Source organism: Dipodomys ordii, unplaced genomic scaffold, assembly GCF_000151885.1.
Source record: "Dipodomys ordii isolate 6190 unplaced genomic scaffold, Dord_2.0 Scaffold62, whole genome shotgun sequence".
In the NCBI taxonomy this organism is placed as follows: Eukaryota; Metazoa; Chordata; class Mammalia; order Rodentia; family Heteromyidae; genus Dipodomys; species Dipodomys ordii.
The window spans coordinates 7,186,039-7,209,138 of record NW_012267278.1 but is presented as its reverse complement, the minus strand read 5'-3'; the positions used below and the strand labels follow the sequence as shown (position 1 = coordinate 7,209,138).

Sequence of the window (23,100 nt, the reverse complement as noted above, 5' to 3'; positions counted from 1 at the left end):
TTGTCTTTTGCATACTTAGCAATCATGTAAAGATACGAACTTTAATAACTTAGGTTTTCTTAAAGGACTGCACCTGTTATTTCAAATCTCTCTCTCTCTCTCTAGTGCTCTCTCTCTCCCTCCCTCTCTCTCTCTCTGCCAATTCTATACCAATTCAGACCATTTCAGTTGCTCCATTTGCTTTCTCAGGTAGTGTTCCACCACTAGAAACATTCTTCTAGCCCAGGTTTTCTTTCTGGTTATTTGTAGAAGGAGTCTTGTGGACTATTTAACTCAGGCTGGCTTTGAACCACAATCCTCCTTTTCTGATATTCCTTAGCTCGGATTCCTGAGTAGTAGTGAGAAACCTGGGCTTGGCTGGAACTTCATACTTCTAATCAATGTTTGCCTTTAGGTAATGATAATATTGTTTTACTAGTACCTTGCACTAATAAAAATGTGCATAATTATTTGAAATTCTGAGTTGGTGAATATTTCTGCTAAGATTATTAATATTAATAGCAGGTGATAAGGAATAGTGTTGCTCAAGATGAAAGGAACCTTCTTTTCCCCCAGCTGCTAACTTGTGTTTATCAAAGCTCTCTTCTGCCTGCCTTTTGAATTCATATCTTTATGAATACAAATATATTTTCACATTTCAGAACCATGAGAGGGTGATGAGAGGCTTAGAGAGCTGATAGGAGAAAAAGGTTAAAGTTTATCATAAAATGCTACATTTGTCATGACAAGTTCAAAATAAGTCATTAATTGCAAGACAAGTGCCTTTGATTAGTGGCATAGTTCATGACTATTTTCATTAGGAACAAGAAGCTCTGCCTCTAATGAAAGCATTCAGAATATGATGTGAGTACAATATGGATAAAATATTAATAGATTTCTTTATCAAGATTTCAAAGGAGTAGCATAAAAATACAGAATACTATGCCAAGAATACTTTAACAAACTTAAAAGGTGATAAATTCATCTTATTTCCAAAGTGTTCTAAAGAATTTGTCATCCATTAAAAACCCACTGGAAATAAAACATATCCATTGACATTGGCCTGAAGCTAGGAAAAGCTAATAAAAGTGTCTGAGTACCTTTTTAAAGGATATTATTATAATGTTGAATGCAATTTGGATCTTGTTTGTTGAGCTATTATACCTTATAGAATGCAGAAACAATTAATAGAGTGATATGTTGGAAATACAATGTAAGGGGAAAATCCATTTTCAAAGTATACAACTAATTTTAATTATTATATTGAATTAAAAATATAAGATCACAAGATTCTGAGTTCAAACCCCTGAGTTCATCAAAAGTAAAATAAAAACAATTAGAGATCAAATGTAAGATTTTTTCAGTTTTTTCTCTTACACCTTTAATAGGTAAAACTGATTTGCTCAATTAATGGAAAAAGTGACATACTAGAACTTGAATTCTTATTTGACTTGTGCATTAAGCAGATCATTGTGCTACCTCTCTATAATCCCAACTACTTCAGAGGCTGAGGCAAGAGGAAGTGGGTTTGAGGTTTATCTGAGCACATAGACTGTGTCTCAAAAGGGAAAATACAGAAAACCAAAGATACTTCTATTAGTTAAAATATACTTTGTCAAGTATAATTCTTTTTAACGTATCTTGTTGTAATTTGTTAAAATTCTAAGTTAGAAAGATCATTTGTTCTGAATGTATGTGAAGTAAAAATCCTATGTAGAGTGAACATTTTCAAACTCCTTTCTAGTGATTGAGAATGCCAGTAATCATTTAGAAATAATCTATAGATTCAGAATCAATTTATTTAGGTCATTTTGGTTTAGTGTCTCTTTGTTTAAAAATAACTCATTCATCATGCCATATTTTACACAGAAAACATTTTTTTTCTCATAATGGTTGATTTTATACTTTGGAAGAATTGAGCTTTAATATCTAATTTATGCCTGTAACCAAAGTTGGTTCTGTTTAAATATTTGCAGTTACTGTCTCTAAAGAGCCATTTCCAATTGGCTATAAACTATTTCAATTTTGGATATTTTTTACTTTCCCTTAAAATTTTTACAACCTTGAATTGAGTCAAAATTCATGAGAAACTTCTATCCATTTATCTTAATTCTCCTTTTGAAAATTAAACAAGACATTTCCCAAACCAAGTCTTTCGATACTTAAAGATAATTTTCATATTTTCAAAAATGATTCACTTTCTAGGCACAAAATCATCATCTGGTTCAGTGTACCTAATAGAGTTGCAGTTACTGATATGTGTGTTTTAATCTGAATGCCCTGTAGTTTGTTTCTTATAATTACTACAATTATTTTTTATTGAGGCAACTTTTTCTGTGACTAAATGTTGACCCTAAAAACATATTTTGGATAATATAGAAGGTGTATAACACAACAATGAAGTATTTAAAGATAATTATATACTTACCTAATAATTTTGTATTGAATATTTATCTAATAATTTTGTTGCTCTTCCTACTCAATATAGTATGTTCCCATAACTTGATGTCATCTATCTATCTATCTATCTATCTATCTATCTATCTATCTATCTATCTGTCTGTCTGTCTGTCTGTCTGTCTGTCTGTCTGTCTGTCTGTCTGTCTGTCTGTCTGTCTGTCTGTCTATCCATCTGTCTGACTATTTATGTCTTTACATTAAGAATTTGAAATTTTTAAGCAATAATGGTATGACTCAAATGGTAGAACACCAGTGTTGAGCAAAAAAGCCGAGACTTTGAAGCCTTGAGTTCAAGCCTGAGTACTCTCATACACACATGCATACACACACCTGCGCATTCACACACACACACACACACACACACACACGTGTGCATGCACACATGAATTGAGATCATAAAGGATGATCAGTGAACGTGGTTAATGATAGTATTTTTCTACATTCATAATAAGAAACTATTATGTTCTGAAGTAAATATATCTGTCTCATCTGCAGTTAAAATAATATTCCTTTTGAACTGGATGCTGGTGGTTCATGCCTGTAATTCCAGCTATTTAGGAATCTGAGATCTGAGTATAGCAGTTCAAAGCCTGCCCAGGCATGAAAGTCTATGAGACTCTTACCTCCCATTAACTACCACAAAAGCTGGAAGGAGAGCTGTGGCTCAACTTGTGGAACATTAGCTTTGAACACAAAAACATGGGGACAGCACACAGACACTGAGTTTAAGCCACACCAAAGGACTCACACCAAAAAGAATATATAAAAATATATAAAATAAAAAATATAGAAAAATAAAAGGAAAAAAATATATTCCTTTTATTTTTGTCCTTTCTTTCCCTTCCTTGACATTATATATGGCATTATTTAGCTTTGAATTGCTGACATTTGGCTGAATTAACCCTCTTATAACCAAATGAAAATGGTCAAAGGTAGATTAAACTAAAATGAATGGAATGTGGTTTATTAAAGACAAATGTTTTACAAGGCTGATATCTTGACCTTTAATAATAACGTAGTAAGAGGGGGCACACTGGCTCCTGCCCATCTTATTAACAGACTTTTCTCCTCTTCAGCCTGTGATCAGCTGTCTCTCGGGGTGGCTGCCATCTTCGGGCCTTCGCACAGCTCCTCAGCCAATGCAGTGCAGTCGATCTGCAATGCTCTGGGGGTTCCCCATATCCAGACCCGCTGGAAGCACCAAGTGTCGGATAACAAAGATTCCTTCTATGTCAGTCTCTACCCAGACTTCTCTTCACTCAGCCGTGCCATTTTAGACTTGGTGCAGTTTTTCAAGTGGAAAACCGTCACCGTTGTGTATGATGACAGCACTGGTAAGAAAAATCAGTAGCCTTTGGGTTTTGTTTTAAATTTGTATTGTTCTGTAGAACTCATTGCAGATCCTGACTCTGGTTCTGTCCTTGGGGTTAGTGGGAATTTTTGTTTGCTTCTTTTTAAATTAACTTAAAAGGAAGTGAATGCTAACTGTAATTTAACACGTTCATGCAAAATGCCAGCTAACTCACAGGTGTTTTCTGTATTTGTGAAGTATATTCTTCTTTTCGGTAAAATATCAACTAGCTTGAACTATAAATTGAATAAACAATAGAAATAGATGAAATATGATATTGGAATATTCATCCAAATTATTTATATACTAGGTGAAGGGCCATTTCTTACAGCAAAACCTCAAGGTTGGTTGTCAATGAAACCCGTTAAGAAAATTCACATTTTTACCTTAACAATTTTTTCTGTCTTAAATATAATATATATGTAGAGTAATGAAATTTATACCTGTAAGGCATGTTGAGATTTTAAATATTTTTTCAGTATTTAATACTCATTGAGGTATTCAAGAGTTCTATAACCACTTTTGTCTGGACACTAAGATTTAGAAAATAAAATTTATTGATATAGTCTTTATTTCAGTGTCATAAAAGAATATTTTCATTTCTGTCTTTGTTTTATTATTTTAATTACATTATGTTTTATGTATATGAATGGTTACCTTGAATTAATGAAAAAAAATCTCAGAGAAGTAGAAGAAAATAAATAGCAAAATTTAACCTTAAAGTATTGTTGCTAGTTATATTGGTAAAGGAACTACCCTTGCAAATATAAAGTGACATGTGATTTCATTCAAGGATATTTTAGATGAGATGGGTGCATTCAGGATGGTATGGCCATAGACCATTCAACAATGATTTATGTAGTCTAAGTAGTGATCTTCAAATTAACATGTTAAATTTTTTATTTAAAATATTTTACTAGGCTTTCAAATTTACATCAAGATTGAAATTCATTAGAATTTAAATTATCTCCAAGCATGACAGGAACATTCTATATTCCTTTGTGTATATACACTCTGTACGATTGCAAAGTATAAAATTCAGTATAAATTTTTTTTTTTGCATTTGCTAGTATAATTGATCACTGCAATCAGTGGAAAAGAATTCTTCCTAGCCAGGCATTGGTGGCTCACACCTGTAATTTTAGCTACTCAGAAGGCTGAGATCTAAGGATCACGGTTCAAAGACAGCTGGGGCAGGAAAGTCCATGAGACTCTTATCTCCAATTAACTACCAGAAAACCAGAAGTAGCACTATGGCTCAAGTGGTAGAGTGCTCACCTTGAGCTGAAGGGTTGAGAGATAGTGCCCAGGCCAAGAGGTCAAGCCCCATGACCAACAACAGCAACAACAACAACAACAACAACAACAACAACAACAAAAAAAGAATTCTTCTTAGGGAATAGGAAATTGTAAGTTTAAAAAACAGTGTGAAAATATTTTTAAGCTTTAATTGAGATAGCTAGCCTATATCCAAATTAGTAGAATAATCTTTTTGAAAGATTATTTCTTTTTGAAAAACATTAAATGTTTATAATGATGTTTACTACTTAGAGTTCTCAACAATTTTTGTCTTTTAACTCAAATGATATATTAGTGAATTATATTACGTTTTTCCCCAAATCATCTTTTGGTCATTGGTAAAGTTCTATAATTTGACTTGAATGGGAGGCTAGGGAAAATGCTTTGTCAGGGCTGCATCACGTATAATGATCTAAGCATTCTCCTTTATGAATTGGTCTACTTACTGATTATTTGTGGGTGGCTAGTCACAGAAGTATAGAAAATGGATACATTCATTGTGAAGCCAAAAGTGAATCACTACTTTGTGCTATCTCAACATCATTCAAATATCTTACAACCCGATATGCACAACTTTAATACACACAGGAATGTGTGATATTTTGTATTCATGTAACTCTTCACGTTAAGAACAAAATAAGCAAAAGTTCAAAATGTGTATGCATATATCATTTATCTTCACTATTGTCTCTCTGTGTGCCATGCTTATCTTAGTCATATGAGATGAGTGAGTAAACAAATAAATAATGGGGTTTCTGAACAGCTCACACCTTGATTTGGTAAAGTTGTATATGCAATTAATGTCTCGTTGCTACAAATTATATTGTAAACATTTCTGTGACCAAGATCAACTGAAATTGCCTAACATTTATAGGTATTTCTAGTTAGACAATCTTAGTGGGTTATTGATCTAAGCCTAAAGAATTAAAATAGTGAAATTATTATTTAAAAGAAAATTTGTCATTCCCTTATTTTTAACATCACATACATACTTGTATATTTCAAAGGTCATTAATTATTTAAATCATGTTCAATTCAAATTGTGAAATTTGTTTGCATAACATATGTCTTAAAATCCTCTGGAAGCAAAACAATGTTTATTAATGGTCAATAATATGTAACATTTAAGGGGCTGGGAAGGTGGCTCAGTGGTAGAGCGCTTGCCTTGCATGCCTGAGGCCCTCGGTTCGATTCCTCAGCGCTACATAAGCAAAAAGAAAAAAGCCAGAAGTGGTGCTGTGGCTCAAGTCGTAGAGCGCTAGCCTTGAGATGAAGAGCTGAGGGACAGTGCCAAAGCCCAGAGTTCAGGCCCCACGACCGGACCCCCCCAAAAAAAAGTAACATTTAAGTCAACACATATCAAATGGACACCTTCTGCATTGCCAGGGATTATACATATGCTTATATGCCAGTACAGAAGTAAAGCCCTGTCCTTGTTAAATTTCTAATTTACAATAAAGGGTACTTGATTTTTGCTTTTGTTTTTGAGACTTAATTATTATTATTATTATGTAGTTATACAAAGGTGCTGCCATTTAACAAAGTTGTTTTTGAATATAATGCATCTTGATCAATTGTACCTCTTCCAGTATTCTTACTCACCCCTCTTCTACACACCACTTCCTTCACTCTTCTTAATTTTGTAGAATGTACATTGGATTCTTGACTGCGTTCTCCTCTTCTTCTTTTTTCCATTTGTCTACCCATTTCTCCTTGGCCCCACGCACCTTTTTTAAGTATCCAATACCTGAGGTTGTAATTTACTGAACTTTGATTTTACCTTTGTAGGGAACTACAGTATTTGAATTTTTTCACAAATCTATTGCATTTCAGTTAATACATTTGTATACACTTGCATACACCCAAAGCATTTCCTTATAAGTTTATAAGCTAAGTCATTCTTCCACATATGAAGAAAGCATACATGCTCTGTCTCTTTGGGCCTACTTACTTCATTTAACATAATTTTTCCATGTCATTTCTTTACAAATGGTACAATGTCATTCTTTCTTGTCGATGAGTAAAATTCACTGAGTATATATACCATATTTTCTTGATCCATTTGTCTATTGAGGCACATCTGGGATGATTCAATGCCTTGGTTATGAAAATGGACAGCCATATGCAGAAAACTGAAAATAGACCCTTATGTATCACCTTGCACCAGCATCAATTCAAAATGTATCAAAGACCCCAATGTAAGATCTGAAAACCTGAAACTATTAGAGGAAAGAGTAAGGGAAACATTAGGCCTCTTGTGTATAGATAATAATTTTCTGAGTAAACAGCAAATCAAAGAAGACTTGATAAATGGGACTACACCAAGCAAAAGTTTCTGCATGGCAAAGGACATAATCAACACGCTAAAAGACAGCATACTGAATGGGAGAAGATTTTTGACTACTACATAAATTAATTAAAGGGCCAATTAATGGGCCAGTAAGCTAAAAGATTTTTCTTATCAGAAGACATAAAAGTGGCCAATACACATATGAATAAATGCTCAATATCTCTGTCCATAAAGAAAATGCAAATCAAAACAACATTGAAATTCTACTTCACCCCAGTAAGAATGGTCATTTTCAAGAAAGTGAACAAATGCTGGTGAGGATATGGTCAAAAGGGAGCTCTAATACACTGTTGATAGGAATGTAAACATTCAACCATTCTGGAAAGCAGTATGTAGGTCTCTCAAAAAATTATCCATATACCTACCCTCTGACTCACTGCTTTCACTACTAGGCATTTACCCAGGAGATTACAAAGTAAGATACAGTAAGACCATCATCACAACCATGTATATTGCAGTGTTATTTACCATAGCCTAGACATTAACTTATTCTTAATGAGCTAAATTTATTTGCAACTGATCATTTGTTACCTCTTTGACTTCATAACACTTCTAATTGAAGTTGCGTGTTCTAAGTTACTTGAACAACCCTGAAAGAAGTAGAAGGTAAGGGATGACTACAGAAATAATTATTTGATGTAATGTAATTGACTAGAGTAGAGGAGTGTTTCTAAACTGTATTCATAAATACACTTGAGTATTCCTTTGGTCTTTTTGATTTGTATTTTAAAGTCCCTTGATGAACTCTTAGTTAAAATAATCAAAAAAGAGGATTTGCAAACTTCCCAAATAAACAGGACTACTAGGATGTGGGAAGCAATATAATAGTGGGGATTGTGAACTGAAATGGGTATTTCCTCCCTCAAACCCAGCAAGATAAACATTATTGACTCTATTATGGACTTCCCTATCAACTATTTACTACAGGGCACACAAACCATCACTAACATGATTTTTCTTTCCCTTTCCAAATCTATTTATTATGTGTGCTACTTCTATTTATACTCATTTCATTTCCATGGCGTTGTCCATGATCATTATATTTTGAGTTTTTACTACTGCCTCCAGACAGATGGCACAGACAATAAAATATAGGGCTGGGTAGGAGAAACTCTTAAAATGATATTAACAAGATCTATTTATTTTTTATGATAATTAGCATTTGTTGTTGTCCTGGATGAATGCTTTTAAACACCATGAAAATTTGCTATAACTCTGAATGATGTCCAAAAATAATGGAAAAGAATTGGTTTGGGAAACAAAGCTGTGTTTCTGTCAATCATTTTAGAACATGCGATTAATTTTAAATATAAACTAAAAATAACTTGGATAACTGTCAGCTTGTAAGCAAATCCAGAAAAAGTTGTGAATATTTGCTTAAAAATTCCTGTGTTTCATCTTTGTTTATAGATCATCAGTCCATTAACAAAGAACTCTGGGCTGTGAAGCAGAAGCCTGGGACTCTATTCCCAGTTTGCTATTAAAATACTTGAACAACATTGGAAGAAGAAGTAGATGGAAATGACTATAGGAATGAGCTTTCCTGCAATACACATTGTGGTAGTTGCTTTCAAATAAATTATTTCACTTAATCTTTTGAGCAATTCAATGCATTCCAAAAAAACCCCAGATTATCACATTACCATGCTAGCTACCTCTTATGACTGTCTTTTTTATTCTCTGGCAGCCTAAGAGAGAAACACAAACACCTTCTTTGATTACTTCTTTACATAGGTACCAGAGTCAAGCCCTAAAAGTTAAGTCTATCCTCTGCTCTCAAATCTATTTCTTCCTTCCATATTGTGACACCACAGTCAGAAAAATCTTTCTTGTATAGTCTTTTTAATTCAGCCTCTGAATTGCATTCTCCATTTCAGTTCTACATCTCTGTAATCCAATCTCTGCACTTCATTAAAAACGCAACTCTGATTGATTTATCCTTTATTAGCTTCTCACTGGTGTAAAGTCAAGGCTTTTAAAGAAACCTTGTAAGTGATCTAGTCATTCTCCTGTGATCCCTGAATTTCTTATTGTATTTTCATTTTTGAGACAATCATTTACTACATAACCAATATTCCATAAATATGTTTATTCCAGAGCATCAAATTTGGACAAAGAAAGGCAGGACAGCAAGTTAAAACCTCTTGGTGATCTCTTCTACCCTAGCCTTTTGCAGTGTTTCCCTCATTATGACTTGAATCTTAAAAACAAAAACAAAAAACCCTTATTCCTTTCAAAATCAACTATTAAACTTATTTTAATTGTTAAAAATATGATTTTGTTTATGTGAAAAACACTTATTCCTGCCCACCTCTTCCTAATACAAGGTACACATATGTGTACATGTATATTTTCACATACATTATAAATACCATCTGCCTTGAATGTCACAAATAGTTTCCTGGCTCCATTTTCTAAATCTGGAACAGGTCTCACCCAAACACATTTCCAAAACACCACAGTAATTCCTATGACATTGCCCATGAGAATGTTTGTCACACTGTAAATAAATTTTTCTGGCTTTCTCTCCCACCAAACCAACCCTACATCTAAACAGGGTGGACTCAAAGACTGTCATTTTATCACCTTATCCAAAATGTCACCTGACTCATGGAAGTATTTAAGGAATAAAGAAATGGAGATATTATTATATCCATTACTTAAACAAGAAAACTTCAATGAATTATGCAATCCGCCTAAAGTCAAATCCAATTAGGTCCTCTTAAATACTTGTAATTGACTGAATTGAATGATAATTTTCACATATGTTTACATAATCTTTTCCATTATTTCAAAATATGTAAGAAAATTAAATTGGGTTTATATCCAATTTCAGTGATAAGTAAATGCATATTTATTGATTTGAACACTCACAAACCAACTTTCTGTGTATATCAAGTGCTACCCTAAGCAGAGACACAGCTCAGTGAAGAGTGAGGAGAGTGACTGATCACACAGTATTACTATGGTAAAATAAGGACAAAGAGAGGAAAGAAAGCAAACTGGGCCAGCACAGGGAGGAGGAGCTTAGAGCTTTGAGAAAAGACAAAACAAAGACACAATAAAGTGGCATGCTAATGACATTGTTCTGAAGGGTTAATGGATGTGATTCAGCTGGAGAAGATGTGCATGCATGCGTGTGTGTGTGTGTGTGTGTGTGTGTGTGTGTGTGTGTGTGAGAGAGAGAGAGAGAGAGAGAGAGAGAGAGAGAGAGAGAGAGAGAGAAATGAGGATTCCTTTAGGTATCAGTTTGTTAGTGAACTGCAAATACTTCCCTGTGAGGCATTCTCAAAACTAAGAAGTTAAGTGATAATGAGGAAAACATGGCAAAAGGCTAGGGTAGAAGGGATCACCAAGACGCTTGTTTTAACTTGCTGTCCTGCCTTTCCTTGGCCCATTTTGATGCTCTGGAACAAACATATTTATGGAAATATTGGTTATGTAATAAATGATTGTCTCAAAAATGAGAATATATTAAGAAATTCAGAAAAGGAAACAGAGAAAGGATCTGGAAGCATGGACAAGCATAGTTTCTACAATCTTTGGTGTCAGAATATTCTGGATTGGATATCCTGGCTCTGTGGCGTGATCCTCAGCAACTTCTAAAAGCCCGGGCTGAGGAAGTTTTAAATAAAAGACAATATGTAATTCATGGAATCGTTGACATAATTTATGAAATAATTACTTATGACACATGTAATTAATGCTTAAAACTTGCAACAATATAAATACTATATGCTGTGCACATCTATACTTAACCCTACATTATGAAAAAGTACTGTTAATCCTCTTGCTAACATGGGAAAATATTCATTGGGTGATTTGGATATAAAAAGAAAGTTGTACATCTTGACTTTATATCAGGGCAATTAATTCCAGAAACCACTTCATTAAATTCTATAGCATGATATGTTTTCTTTCTTTCTATCTTTTTCTTCCTTCCTTCCTTCCTTTCTTTCTTTCTTTCCTTCCTTCTTTCCTTCTTTCTTTCTTTCTTTCTTTCCTTCCTTCCCTCCTTCCTTCCCTCCTTTTCTTCTCTTTCTTTCATTTGTTATTCATTTGTTCTTTCTCTTTCTCATGTCTTTCTCTTTTTTCTTCCTTCCCTCCTCTCTCCTTCCTCCCTCCCTCCCTCCCTCCCTCCCTTCCTTCTTTCCTTTGCTTCCCTTCTTCCTTCCTTTGCTTTCCTTCTTCCTTCCTTCTCTCATTTTTTGTCTGTATTTCATATCAGCAAGTGGCCCCATTATAATCATTTATAAAACAGAGGTTTTTGAGTTCAATGTAGAGAATTTGTTGGGATTATTGATGTATGGGGCTGAATAAGGCGAGCACAGAAGTAGAGGCATATCTGAGAACACAGTTCAGTTTCAAGTAAGGAACTTTATATGAAATGATGTTTAGTAAGACAACTCTATGATTTGAGAGATGGAGACTTACAAGGAAGAGATATGGGGAGGGAGGATAAAAAAGGATGGAATAACCTCTGAATTGGTCTAGGCAGTGGAATTTTATTACTTAATGGAAAACAACAAGAAAAAGAGACACAGATAGAGGAGGTGATAGTGAAAATTAAATTTTGCACATTAAATTTGAAGTATCTGAGCTATTTATGGATTTTTATCAATGTTATAAATATAACTTCAAAAACAGGAATTTTGTATGAGCATGCAATAATATCATTGGTGGTTTGCTTCGTTCTTTGTTGGCAATGTAAAAAATCCTAACCCAATAAGACTAAAAGGTATGAGAACATTGAACTACGTTCACGAGTTCATAATCATTAAAAATGCAGACACAAAAGAGGAGAGAACATGAATGCAGACATAAAAAGAGGATAGAAAGTGAATTAGAAATAGAAGATCAATAATTGTGTTAGGAATTGTAATATTTAACTAATTTAACACTAATTAGCTTTTATGATATATTTTTTTAAAAAACAGGCCAAATTCATTATCTAAACAAAACAATAACACTTGTAACTTTATTGAGTCCATATACATATGCATATACATATATATATGTATATATATACTGTGTTCCAAATACAACTGTGTGATTTTGGTGTAATAAAAATGAAACGTCAATAACAAAGAATGAATTTTTCTTTATCCACTATATTTACTTAAGAAGAATAAAATGAAATAAAGCAATACAATAGACTAAGTTAATTTGGAAAAATATATTCCTAGAAGATACTAATTTTGCAGAATATGATAATTTTTGTAGTTCAAGGCATAGAATTAAATAATTTTAATTTTATTTTAGGGTAAGGGATAATTTAAATCTAAGATGATTATATGTTGCACATTTTAAGTGCAAAGCTTCAAGTACTACGTTCTCTAATTCCAAGAACAAATACAATTAGCAATTACAAGTTAAACCTAATTATTTGGATGTAGTTGATTATATAGCTTGGCTTAGTACTGTTTCTACTAAATTGGTTTTGTTTGAATTTGATTTCTTTTATCCTATTTTCTCCTTATTTAAAGTACTAGTTTCTGGGTTCTGATTGAATGATCATATTCATTGGACTAATTTATTTTCTATTTTTTTCAGTCTTCTGGTATACCACAGGAAAGGACAAGAATGGGATGTCTAATCAACAACACAAATTAATATATCTGCAGATAGAGAAATACACTACATTATACTTTAGAGAAATATTTCCTTTTGTTGAAAAAGAAAACCAAGAAGTGAGACTAATTCCCATGAGGATGGCCAGACCCTTGCCACCTTAACTAAATTTAAAATCTTCAACTTTGTTCGTAGTGACATATGCACGTTGGCGGGACCCACCTTGAGCCTTTCCTTTTCCTGTCTAGCTCCTTCTATATGCAGCGCATAGGAAAGAAAATGATTTCCTTGAAGCATTTGATTATTGTGACTTCTTCTTCCTTGAGAAAACAAAGCATTGGTATCTATGACCTTTCTAGCCATCAATTCCTGTTTACAGTTTCTTACACTCCTTTCTTTTGTCTTGTTCTTTAAATACTTACATTTTCCAAGAGTTTATTCCAAATCATCCTGTTTTCTCTTTTGCATACCTTATTTTCAGTTTTTCCTCCTCTGCCTACATGCTGTAGATGCACAAATTGATGTACACTGGTTTACAGATTTTCCTCAATCAAAGATCTAGCTACTTATTGATAGCTAATAATGTCTAATAGAAACAACACAACAAAATCCAACCTGATACATTTATTCCAGAATTTCCTTTCTCTCCTGAATTTCCCTATTCAGCATAAGGTCTCACTCTGATCTCTAGTGACAATCCAAGACCTTTATCTCCTTTGCATCCCTAACTTATTATTGGCTATTAATAATTCTCATTGTTATCTCAAATTTCTCAAAATTTCTACTTGCCTTCATCCCTATCGCCTGTCTTAATTTGTGCCCTTATAATTTACTGCCTAAATCATGTCTTCTCTTTCCTATTGAAGCTGACACAGACAAAATAATCTTTTTAGAAAAGGAAGTCTGATGTTGTTATTTTGAGTGGTAAAATTTTTCAGCTGCTTCCCAGTTCACGGAAGAATGAACTCTGATTCCATAGTAGGATGTGCCTAACCTGAATCTGTGTCAGTCACATGCCATCCTCTAGTTTTGTGACCCTGCTATTTCTTCTTAGTTCCTTCAGCCTAAATTTCCTTGAGTACTTGTAATTCTCCCTTACCTATCATACTCTGCCTATCATACTCTACCTATCATATCTCAGACTATTGGCTATGCATTGGCTATTCTCTATGCCTGATGTGTCTGCTCCATTTGGTGACCTATTCATTACTTTCAAAATGTACCTCAAAATCACCTTGTGAAAAGAACCTTCTGTGAATACTACTTACATGACTGATAACTCTATAGTGAGCATGATGCAGAATTACCCTAGTTGTTAACTTTATCAACAGTTTTGTAGTAATCCTGATTTTCATGTTACTCATATAACCCATTTTGCAGTGTCTATGCTTTTCAGGACTTGAGGGTTATAAATGTGGTACAATTTATTTATCTATTTACTTACCTATCGTTTATACCACAACTAATTTTTAAGTATCTGTCATGTAACAACTCTGTTTATTACTACTGAGATAAAACAGTGAGCAAAGAGAAAAAAATTCCTTATGGGATATACAATACTATATTTATAGTATATATAAATATATTTATATAATATAAATGGCAATACTAGAATAAATATGCATATTCCATAGTAGCCAGTATGATAAATGTAATGGTGAAAAATAAAGGAATACAAAGCAGAAAAATTGCAATATTAAATAAAGCTGTTACTTAGAATGTGACAGTTGAGCAAACACTGATATAAACTGAGAGAATAAGCCACAGGGATATTTGAGAAGTTGTTTCAGAAAAAAAAATAGCAGGGGAACAATAACCAAGGAGGCAGGAGATTTTCTAGGCAAATATTTCAGTTTGGAGGAGGAATTTTTGAAATTTGAAAAACTAGGAGACATTTTTCTGGTTTATATAATTTTTCAAGTGTGAATATATAATTGCATATATATATATAAATATATGTACACATATTTATCTTCCATTATCGTATTGGCAAAAGTAATGTTATTTCTTTAAAATAGCTGAAACTTTGAAATTATTACAGGAAGGAATAGGGAGAGCACTAGGACTATTGGCATAGGCAGTTACTTCCTTAGTTCAGCAAATAGGAACAGAGATTGACAAATAAAATTGCATAAAGCTAAAGCTTTTGTAGAGCAAAGGAAAAAGCCACTAGACTGAAGAAACAGCCTAGAGGATGAAAGAAAAAATCTATGCCAGCTGTACATCTGACAAGGGATTCATAATCAGAATACAGAGGAGCTCAAAGTCTAACTTTCAGAAGAATTAATAACCCAGTTAACAAATAGACAGTTGAACTGAAAAGAAATTCCTTGAATGAAGTACAAATGAATGACTAATAAATACTGAAGAAATACTCAACATCCCTGACCATAAAGGAATTGCAAATCAAAAAGACTTTGAGATTTCATCTCACTCCAGTCAGAATGGCTATCATGAAGAATACAAAGGAGGAGTTGGGCACTGGTGTCTCACGCCTGTAATCCTAGCTACTCAGGAGGCTGAGATCTGAGCATTGCAGTGCAAATCCAGCCCAGGCAGGAAACTTCGTGAGACTTTTATCTCCAATTAACCACCAGAAAACTTGAAGTGGTTCTGTGGCTCAAATGGTAGAGTGCTGGGAGGGACAGCACTCAGGCCCAGAGTTCAAGCCCCATGACAGACCAAAACAACAACAACAAAAGCAATCAAACAAAAACAAAGACAAAGAAGAAGAAATGCTGGGTTGGAGGGGGCATTTTTACATTTTACATATATACTAGTGTAAACACGATGGAAATCAATAAAGAGATTCCTTAAAAACTAAAAGCAGAACTACCACTAACAATACCACTCTTGGGTGGGCATATATCTGAAGAAGGAATGTAAGTTAGGATATAAAAGAGGCACCTGCCTACCAATGTTCATAAAAGATAAGCTATTATGGAATAGCTTGGATGGTCTACAACTCATGAGTGCATCAAGAAAATGAACTCTATATGTACATAACATTATTTTTTCAGCCATGGCAAAAGAATTAAATTTTGTTGCATGGAAATGGATGCAACTGGAAACCATCATATTATGAGAAGTAGATTTCAAAATGAAAATGTCATATTTTTGTATGTGGATACTACACCTAAAAGATAAAAATATAGGTAAACATTATAGCTGAATATCCATATATATGACCAGGTTGATTACATTATGTTATATTTATACAAATTTATTATCATGTAACTACATGATAAACTTCTTTTGAACAATTAACATGAACAGAAATAAACCCACATCCCTATAGCTATCTAAGATTTGATAAAGAAGCCAAAAGCATAGGATAGAAGAAAGTCAGCTGTACAATATATGATGCTGGCAAAATTGGCTATCCACATGCAGAAAACTGAAACTAGATCCTTATATATCACTTTGCTCCAGAATCAATTCATTGTAAGGCCAGAAGGCATGAAAATATTACAGGAAGAGTTAGGGGAAACACTAGGATTCCTAGTCATAGGTTGAAACATTCTGAGTAAAGATCCAGAATCACAAGTAAAAGAAATACTAGATCACTATGATTGCACAAAAATGAAAAGTTTCTGCAATACAAAAGACATAGCTAAAAATCTAAATAGAAAGCCCCCAGAATGGGAGAAGTTTCTTACCAGCTATATATCATACAAGGTCCTAATATCCAAAATATACTTAACCTCCCACGAACATATAAACTCTCAAGGAAACAACTACCCAAGTAGTAAATTGGCTAATGATTTAAAGAGACACTTCTCAGAAGAAGTAAAAACAGTCAACAGACAGAAAAAGAAATGTTCAAAATCACTGGCCATAAAGGGAATGCAAATCAAAACAACATTGAGATTCTACTTCATGACAGTGAAAATGGCCAATATCAAGAAAATTAACAATAATAAATGGCAAGGATGTGTCCAAAAGGGAACTTTATAACACTGTTGGTGGGAGTGTAAGCTTGTTCAACCATTGTGGAAAGCAACATGGAGGTTCCTCAAAAAAATAAATATAAAGGTATCCTATGATCCCGCAATTCCACTCCTGAGCATTTATCCAGTAAAGCACAATGTTACACTAAAGCTACCAGCACAACCATGTTCATTGTAGCATTATTTACTATAGCCAAAATATGGAATCAGCCCAGATGCCCCATAGCAGACAAAGGGATCAAGAATTTCATGTGGTGTATAGCAACAAGGTAATTCTACTCATCCATACAAAGGAATGATATTGTACCATTCATAAGGAAATGGAAAATTTTGGGAAAAAATATATTAAGTGAAGTAAGCCAGACAAAGAGAAACATAGGTTGAATGGTTTCCCTTATATTTAGTAAGTAGAATGTACCTATAAGTACTATATCTATGAGTAAACACATTAGGTGATAAGCAATAGGTTACAAATGATTGACTGAAGCATAATAGACTCCATAGAAAATGCAACTAGAGTAATTCTTTAAAAAGACTAAGTCAAAGCCCAATAAAACAAATACAAGCAAATGAGTACTTGAAAGAGGGGAGAGTGGGGCCAGGGGAGAATAGAAGAATGAAGTGGGGAGGGAGGGGAATGAAGGCAAGAATTCATTGTATATACTTACAGAAATGAGAAATATAAGGGAAGGAATGGGTCAAAGCGGGGTGGGTGGAATATGTTGAAGTCATGTCACAGATCAAGATGCATTGTATGTGCAAATTGCTTTGTTAAAAAGCAAACAATTCAAGATGTAGCCTACAATTAAGATAAGTAATGGAAGGGGTGGGTTAGGAGGGGGTGGGTAAAATTTGGAAAGGGGTGACATTGAACAAGTTGCAGCTTATTCATTAACTGCCTTTGGTGAATGACAACTCCTTTGTACAACTCCTTAAAGATAATAAAAATATATTTTTAAAAAGAAAATAATTGATGCTAATAAAAAATAAAGCTGCAACTTAGCTCAAATAGTACAATACTATATAGCAAGGTTAAGGATTGCTATATAAATATACTTCCCCCCTCCCCAAAGAAATCTATATTGAAAAAATAATTGGTAGTAATCCAAATTTATCAATATATGAACAGATGTATCATTTATAAAAAACAATTTAATAATTAAAGCTAAATTTAGAATTGTTTTATAGTGATTAAACATTGACAGAATTATTACTGTGTATACATGTGTGGATGTATTCAGACCCTGGCCTCTGTCCCTTAACATTTTGCTCAAGCCTGGTGATGCTCTACAAATTGAGCCAATGTTTTACGTCCAACTTTTGTGTGCTTAATTGGAAGAAGAATTTCATGGACTTTCCTACCTGGGTTGGTTTCAAAGTGAGATCCTCAGATCTAGCCTCTTAATCTGATTAGCTAGGATTCCAGGCCTGAGACACTGTGGCCGAACAAAATTATAACTGGAAAATGTTTATTTCCGGGGCTGGGAAGGTGGCTCAGTGGTAGAGTGTTTGCCTTGCATGCATGAGGCCCTTGGTTCGATTCCTCAACACCACATAAGCAGAAAAAGCCAGAAGTGGTAGAGTGCTGGTCTACAGCTGAAGAGTTGGAGGGCAGCACCCAGGCCTAGAGTTCAGGCCCCACAACCGACAAAAAAACAGAAAAAGGTTTTTTCATTTTCATGGAGTTTTATATTAATACTTCCATTTCTCTTCAGAGCTTATTCTGCTAACTAATTTAAAATAGTTTTGCAATAACTTCAAAGTGATACCACTTACAGCAAAAATAGTCAAATTTAAACAAAAAATTAGAAGAATCTTGTGTTGATTTAATGCTTTATATCTATTTCATAAAATTTCAAATACTTCTTTTTAATTTAACTTTTAATGGTTTTGCAAAAGTACTTATGGCACAGGTAACAACCACAATTCTTTAATTAGCTTTATTTTTTTTTCTTTTCCATTTTTACAATTAACTTTTTATCCAATTGAACTAATTGGCTTGGCATTAAAGACAGCAAATTAAGTCAGTCCTTGAAATCTTAACACAGCTTCTTAATTACTCTATTAATTGCAAAATAAGAAATGACAAATTATAATTCCCTGACTGAAGGTCAGAGAGCCACCTTAACTGGCATACCTAGAGACCAGCTATTACAAAAGAAGCAATTAAAAGACAATTTCATTAGAGAGGAACTCAGCCAAGTGACTGGATCACTATTTTAAAGATGATTTCAAAAAAACACAGTTCATTTTCATCATTGGTCTGTGTTCGTCCAATGTATGTCTCCAATGTAGGTGAGATTACACAACTCCAAGTCTGGTTTGGTTGAATTGGTGTCGTGAAACCCAACTCGACCTAATTTGAGTTGGGCTGGTCTTGTACCTCAGTCTTCCTGATATCTGCCTTTTGAGTGGTAACTACAAGACTTGACCGAACGTTTATTCTTAAAGAAAACCTATTATATATTATGAAACAATATTTGTGATATTTGTAAGTTAAAAGAAGACAAATATAAGGAATTTGGAACCATCATCCAAGTCTTAGCTTTTACACTATTGACAAAAAGATCTTCGGCCTCTAGAAAAATTCAAAGAATATTCATACAAGGCATTGGTAGATAGAGATAAAATTGGTAAAGAGAGATACAAAGAGTAGTTTTCTCTGTCCCAAAATATTCATTTTTTAATCTCTTCCTTTCCCTCCTTTGTCTTCTCCCTCTACTTCTTCCTTTCCTCTCCATGTCCCACCTTTCTTTCTTTTTCTTGTTTCCGATCTTTCTCTGTAAAGATAAATCAGGCAAAGCAGATTTCACTTACACAGTGACCTCCTATGGTAGAGTTTACAGATTTTTGATGCGCTTTCCTCAAAAATGTTTAGAGGCTTGCAAATGCTTTGACATTTGGAAAAATAGCATAGGATCCAAAAATTCTTTAACATTGAAACATTGTAACTCTCTGGAGTTTCACTTTACAATAGAGGTAGACTTGAATACTTGAGAGGAAGGGGAGAAAATGGAGTTATGCAATTCAATGCATAGTCTATAAAATTTAGATGATTGAGGGAAGAATTGGGATGGGAAGATGGGGGAGAAATGCTCATCAGTTTTGCATCACATATCAGATTTTCTTTGTGTTTAAGGCCAAAGTCTTTCCAGTATCTTTTATGATATTGTTGATCCATGCTGTGTGTGTGTGTGTGTGTGTGTGAGTGTGTGTGTGTGTGTGTGTGTGTGTGTGTGTGTACTGGGATTTGAACTCAGGACCCTCACACTATTCCTGACTTTTTAAATTTTTGCTCAGGTATAGCACTCTACTATGTGAGCCAAAGATTCACTTCTGGCTTTTTGGTAGTTAATTGGAGATAACTCTCACAGACTCTCTTCTTGCCTTAACTGGTTTTAAACCACAATCCTCACATCTCAGACGTCCGAGTAGCCAGGAATACATGTGTTTGTTTTTTTCTTTTTGTGTGTGTGTGTGTACACAATATTACTCTCCTTTGCTTTTACCAGGAGACTTGTAAATAAAACCTAAAGATAGTAAGAATAATGTCAAATTGATTTATTTTACAATTGAATACTTTCTGGAAAATTTATGATCCTACCTTTCAGGATTTTCAAATGATAACACTGAATAAATATTTTTAAAAATTTTATTTTGTTGTAAGATGCTGTACAGAGGGGTTACAGTTACACGAGTAAGGAAATGAATACATTTCTTATCGAGCATTGTTATCCTCTCCTTATTGTTCTCCACTATTCCTTCCCTCCCCTACCTTTTTCACTCTTCCTCCCCATCCCCCGAAGTTGTAAAGTTCATTTCCAATATAGTATCTTGTGGGCATCATTGTTGCAATGGGCCATCCTGTGTCCTTGTTTCAGTGTTTTGTTATTCCCCTTCACTGAATAAATCTTAACTAGCAAAGTAGAAGAAAGGACAGGGATTAGGTGAGATGGAGGCAAATGAGGAAGAAGTGATGTTGATAAAGACACATTCTACTTAAAAGTGGTCTGTTGAATGGCAATCCCTTTGTGCAATACTTAATGATAACTTAAAAATTTTTTGTCAGTAGAATCCTTATATGCCTTGACAGAGAGAATTTTAAATTGCTACATCTCTATCTTTATGAGAAGATAAAATATTTTAAAGTCAATGTAAAAATTTTAACGTTCAACTCAAAGATGGGTGAAAAATATTTTGGAAGGTAATTAGACTAATAATATTATAGTAGAAATAAACAGTGGAAAAAGACATGAGCATGAGGGCACAATATAGACTATAATGAAAACAGCCACTGAAAAATTGCTGTTCGACAGATATTTAGATATTTAGCATGTATTCTTTTTTCTTTGTTATGATAGTTGCTTCATATTGTCTCATGTAAACAAATATGAAATATGAACTTTCATGACATTTCCTTAAATACACTGTTAGCAAATATCACAGTCAGAAATTGGACCCAAATTATCATATATATATATATATGTGTGTGTGTGTGTGTATGTATGTGTGTTACAAAGTGTCACTCATAAATATATATACACACACATTTATATACACACACACACACATGTATTTATATGCATATACATACACAAAGAGACAGTGAAGAATGAAAACTGTTAGTTCTAAAAGGGACTCAGGGTTTAACCTTCCCTTCCATTGAATATTTCTGCAACACAGAGCTCTGATACTGATAAGTGACTCCAGAGAGTGGCATGTTAAAGCATTCAAAAAGCAGTAAATTGAAGTAATAACTTGGTGTGATTTTTCCAAGTTTTGCACTGTATGCAATTTTGATTTTCAATGCTAGAAGAAAGTGCACTATACGCCAAATTTTTGTTTTATGAGACATAAGAAACACAGCCAGATAAAGAAAAGTAGGAGATAAGCAGAGATGAGTAAATGGTATGTAGTATCTTCAGTTTTAGGGGATAAAGATTGTATCAGAAACAGCCCACTCTCACTGTAAAAAGGATACATAATGTGGCTCATGGAATTCAGTTATTTTCCCCCTAAGAATGAATAAGTTCTGCCATATTGCAAAAGAATAGGCCAAGTAAAGTTCAATCATGGAAAATATATCTATATGACTGGAATACATATGTTAGGGATGACTAGATAAAGTATCCTGCTTCAATGGTAACCAACGTTACATGTCACTATGTAATGTTCAAAGGGCTAGTTTCAAGACCAGACCCAGAAAAACTGTATGTGTGTGTGTGTGTGTGTGTGTACTGAGTTAAACTCAGGATCTCTCTCACTTGGCTTTATTGTTCAAAGCTGGTACTCTACCACTTAAATCACACTTCACTTCTAGCCTTTTGCTGATTAATTGAAGATTTGTCTTCCCAGGCCAGCTTTGAACTATGATTATCAGATCTCACTCCCTTGAGTAGCTAGGATTAGAGGAGTAACCAACTCCCAATTCAGACAACCCATTATTATGGAGCTATTCCATGTAATATAGGATGTTTATCAGCATTCCTGGCCTCTAACTACTAGCTGTCAGTCTCCACTCCCAACTCTAGTTATGCCAATCAAATAAATCTCTAAATGAGATTTTTTTGATCATTGATAAATGATCCCTGAAAATATTGTTACTCTTGATGGAGAACTGTTGGCTTTGTGGAATATATCTCAAATAGTTATTGATTCAGTAGTTGTATTGCAGACTTGCAATAAAAATAAACTACAACTTTTGATATGCTCAGGCTTGAAAAATCTTTCCATAACTTACAATAGAATCAATACAGTTGTAATTGGAAAATGCACTATCGCATAAACATTGGTTAGGTACATGCTAAGTGCTTGACATTATTCCAGGTCCCACAAAAATAGAGGGCACATTTGAGATTTAAATTAGACCAAGGATTATATAAACTATTTACTAACCCCTATCTTCTTAATCCCACTCTGTTTTTTTCTTCTGTTTGATCTCAGAAGCAACAGATTGTAAGCCCTGTCCACTTATGACTAGGTAGAAATATTTTCATTTGCCATTTTTTCCTCTCTGAGAAATGGATATGAAAATTGCTTAACTATTTACTAGGTTTTTGTTTTTTAAAAAGATAAAAAATAACAGTCATGTTATCATTTTTCTCAATGAACATAAAGATATGTGTACATTATCGTTTTAA

At 33.8% G+C, this 23,100-nt stretch overlaps 1 protein-coding gene across 4 annotated transcripts in view; it reads left to right on the top strand.

Annotated features, from left to right (window-relative positions):
• Nucleotides 1-23,100, top strand: part of Grik2 (glutamate receptor, ionotropic, kainate 2) — a 563,545-nt gene that overhangs the window by 200,382 nt on the left and 340,063 nt on the right. For all 4 annotated transcript variants that reach the window (XM_013022384.1, XM_013022386.1, XM_013022387.1 and 1 more), the window contains exon 3: nt 3,516-3,773. In XM_013022384.1, the coding sequence (XP_012877838.1) occupies nt 3,516-3,773 (258 nt within the window). The remainder of the gene's footprint in view (nt 1-3,515; nt 3,774-23,100) is intronic.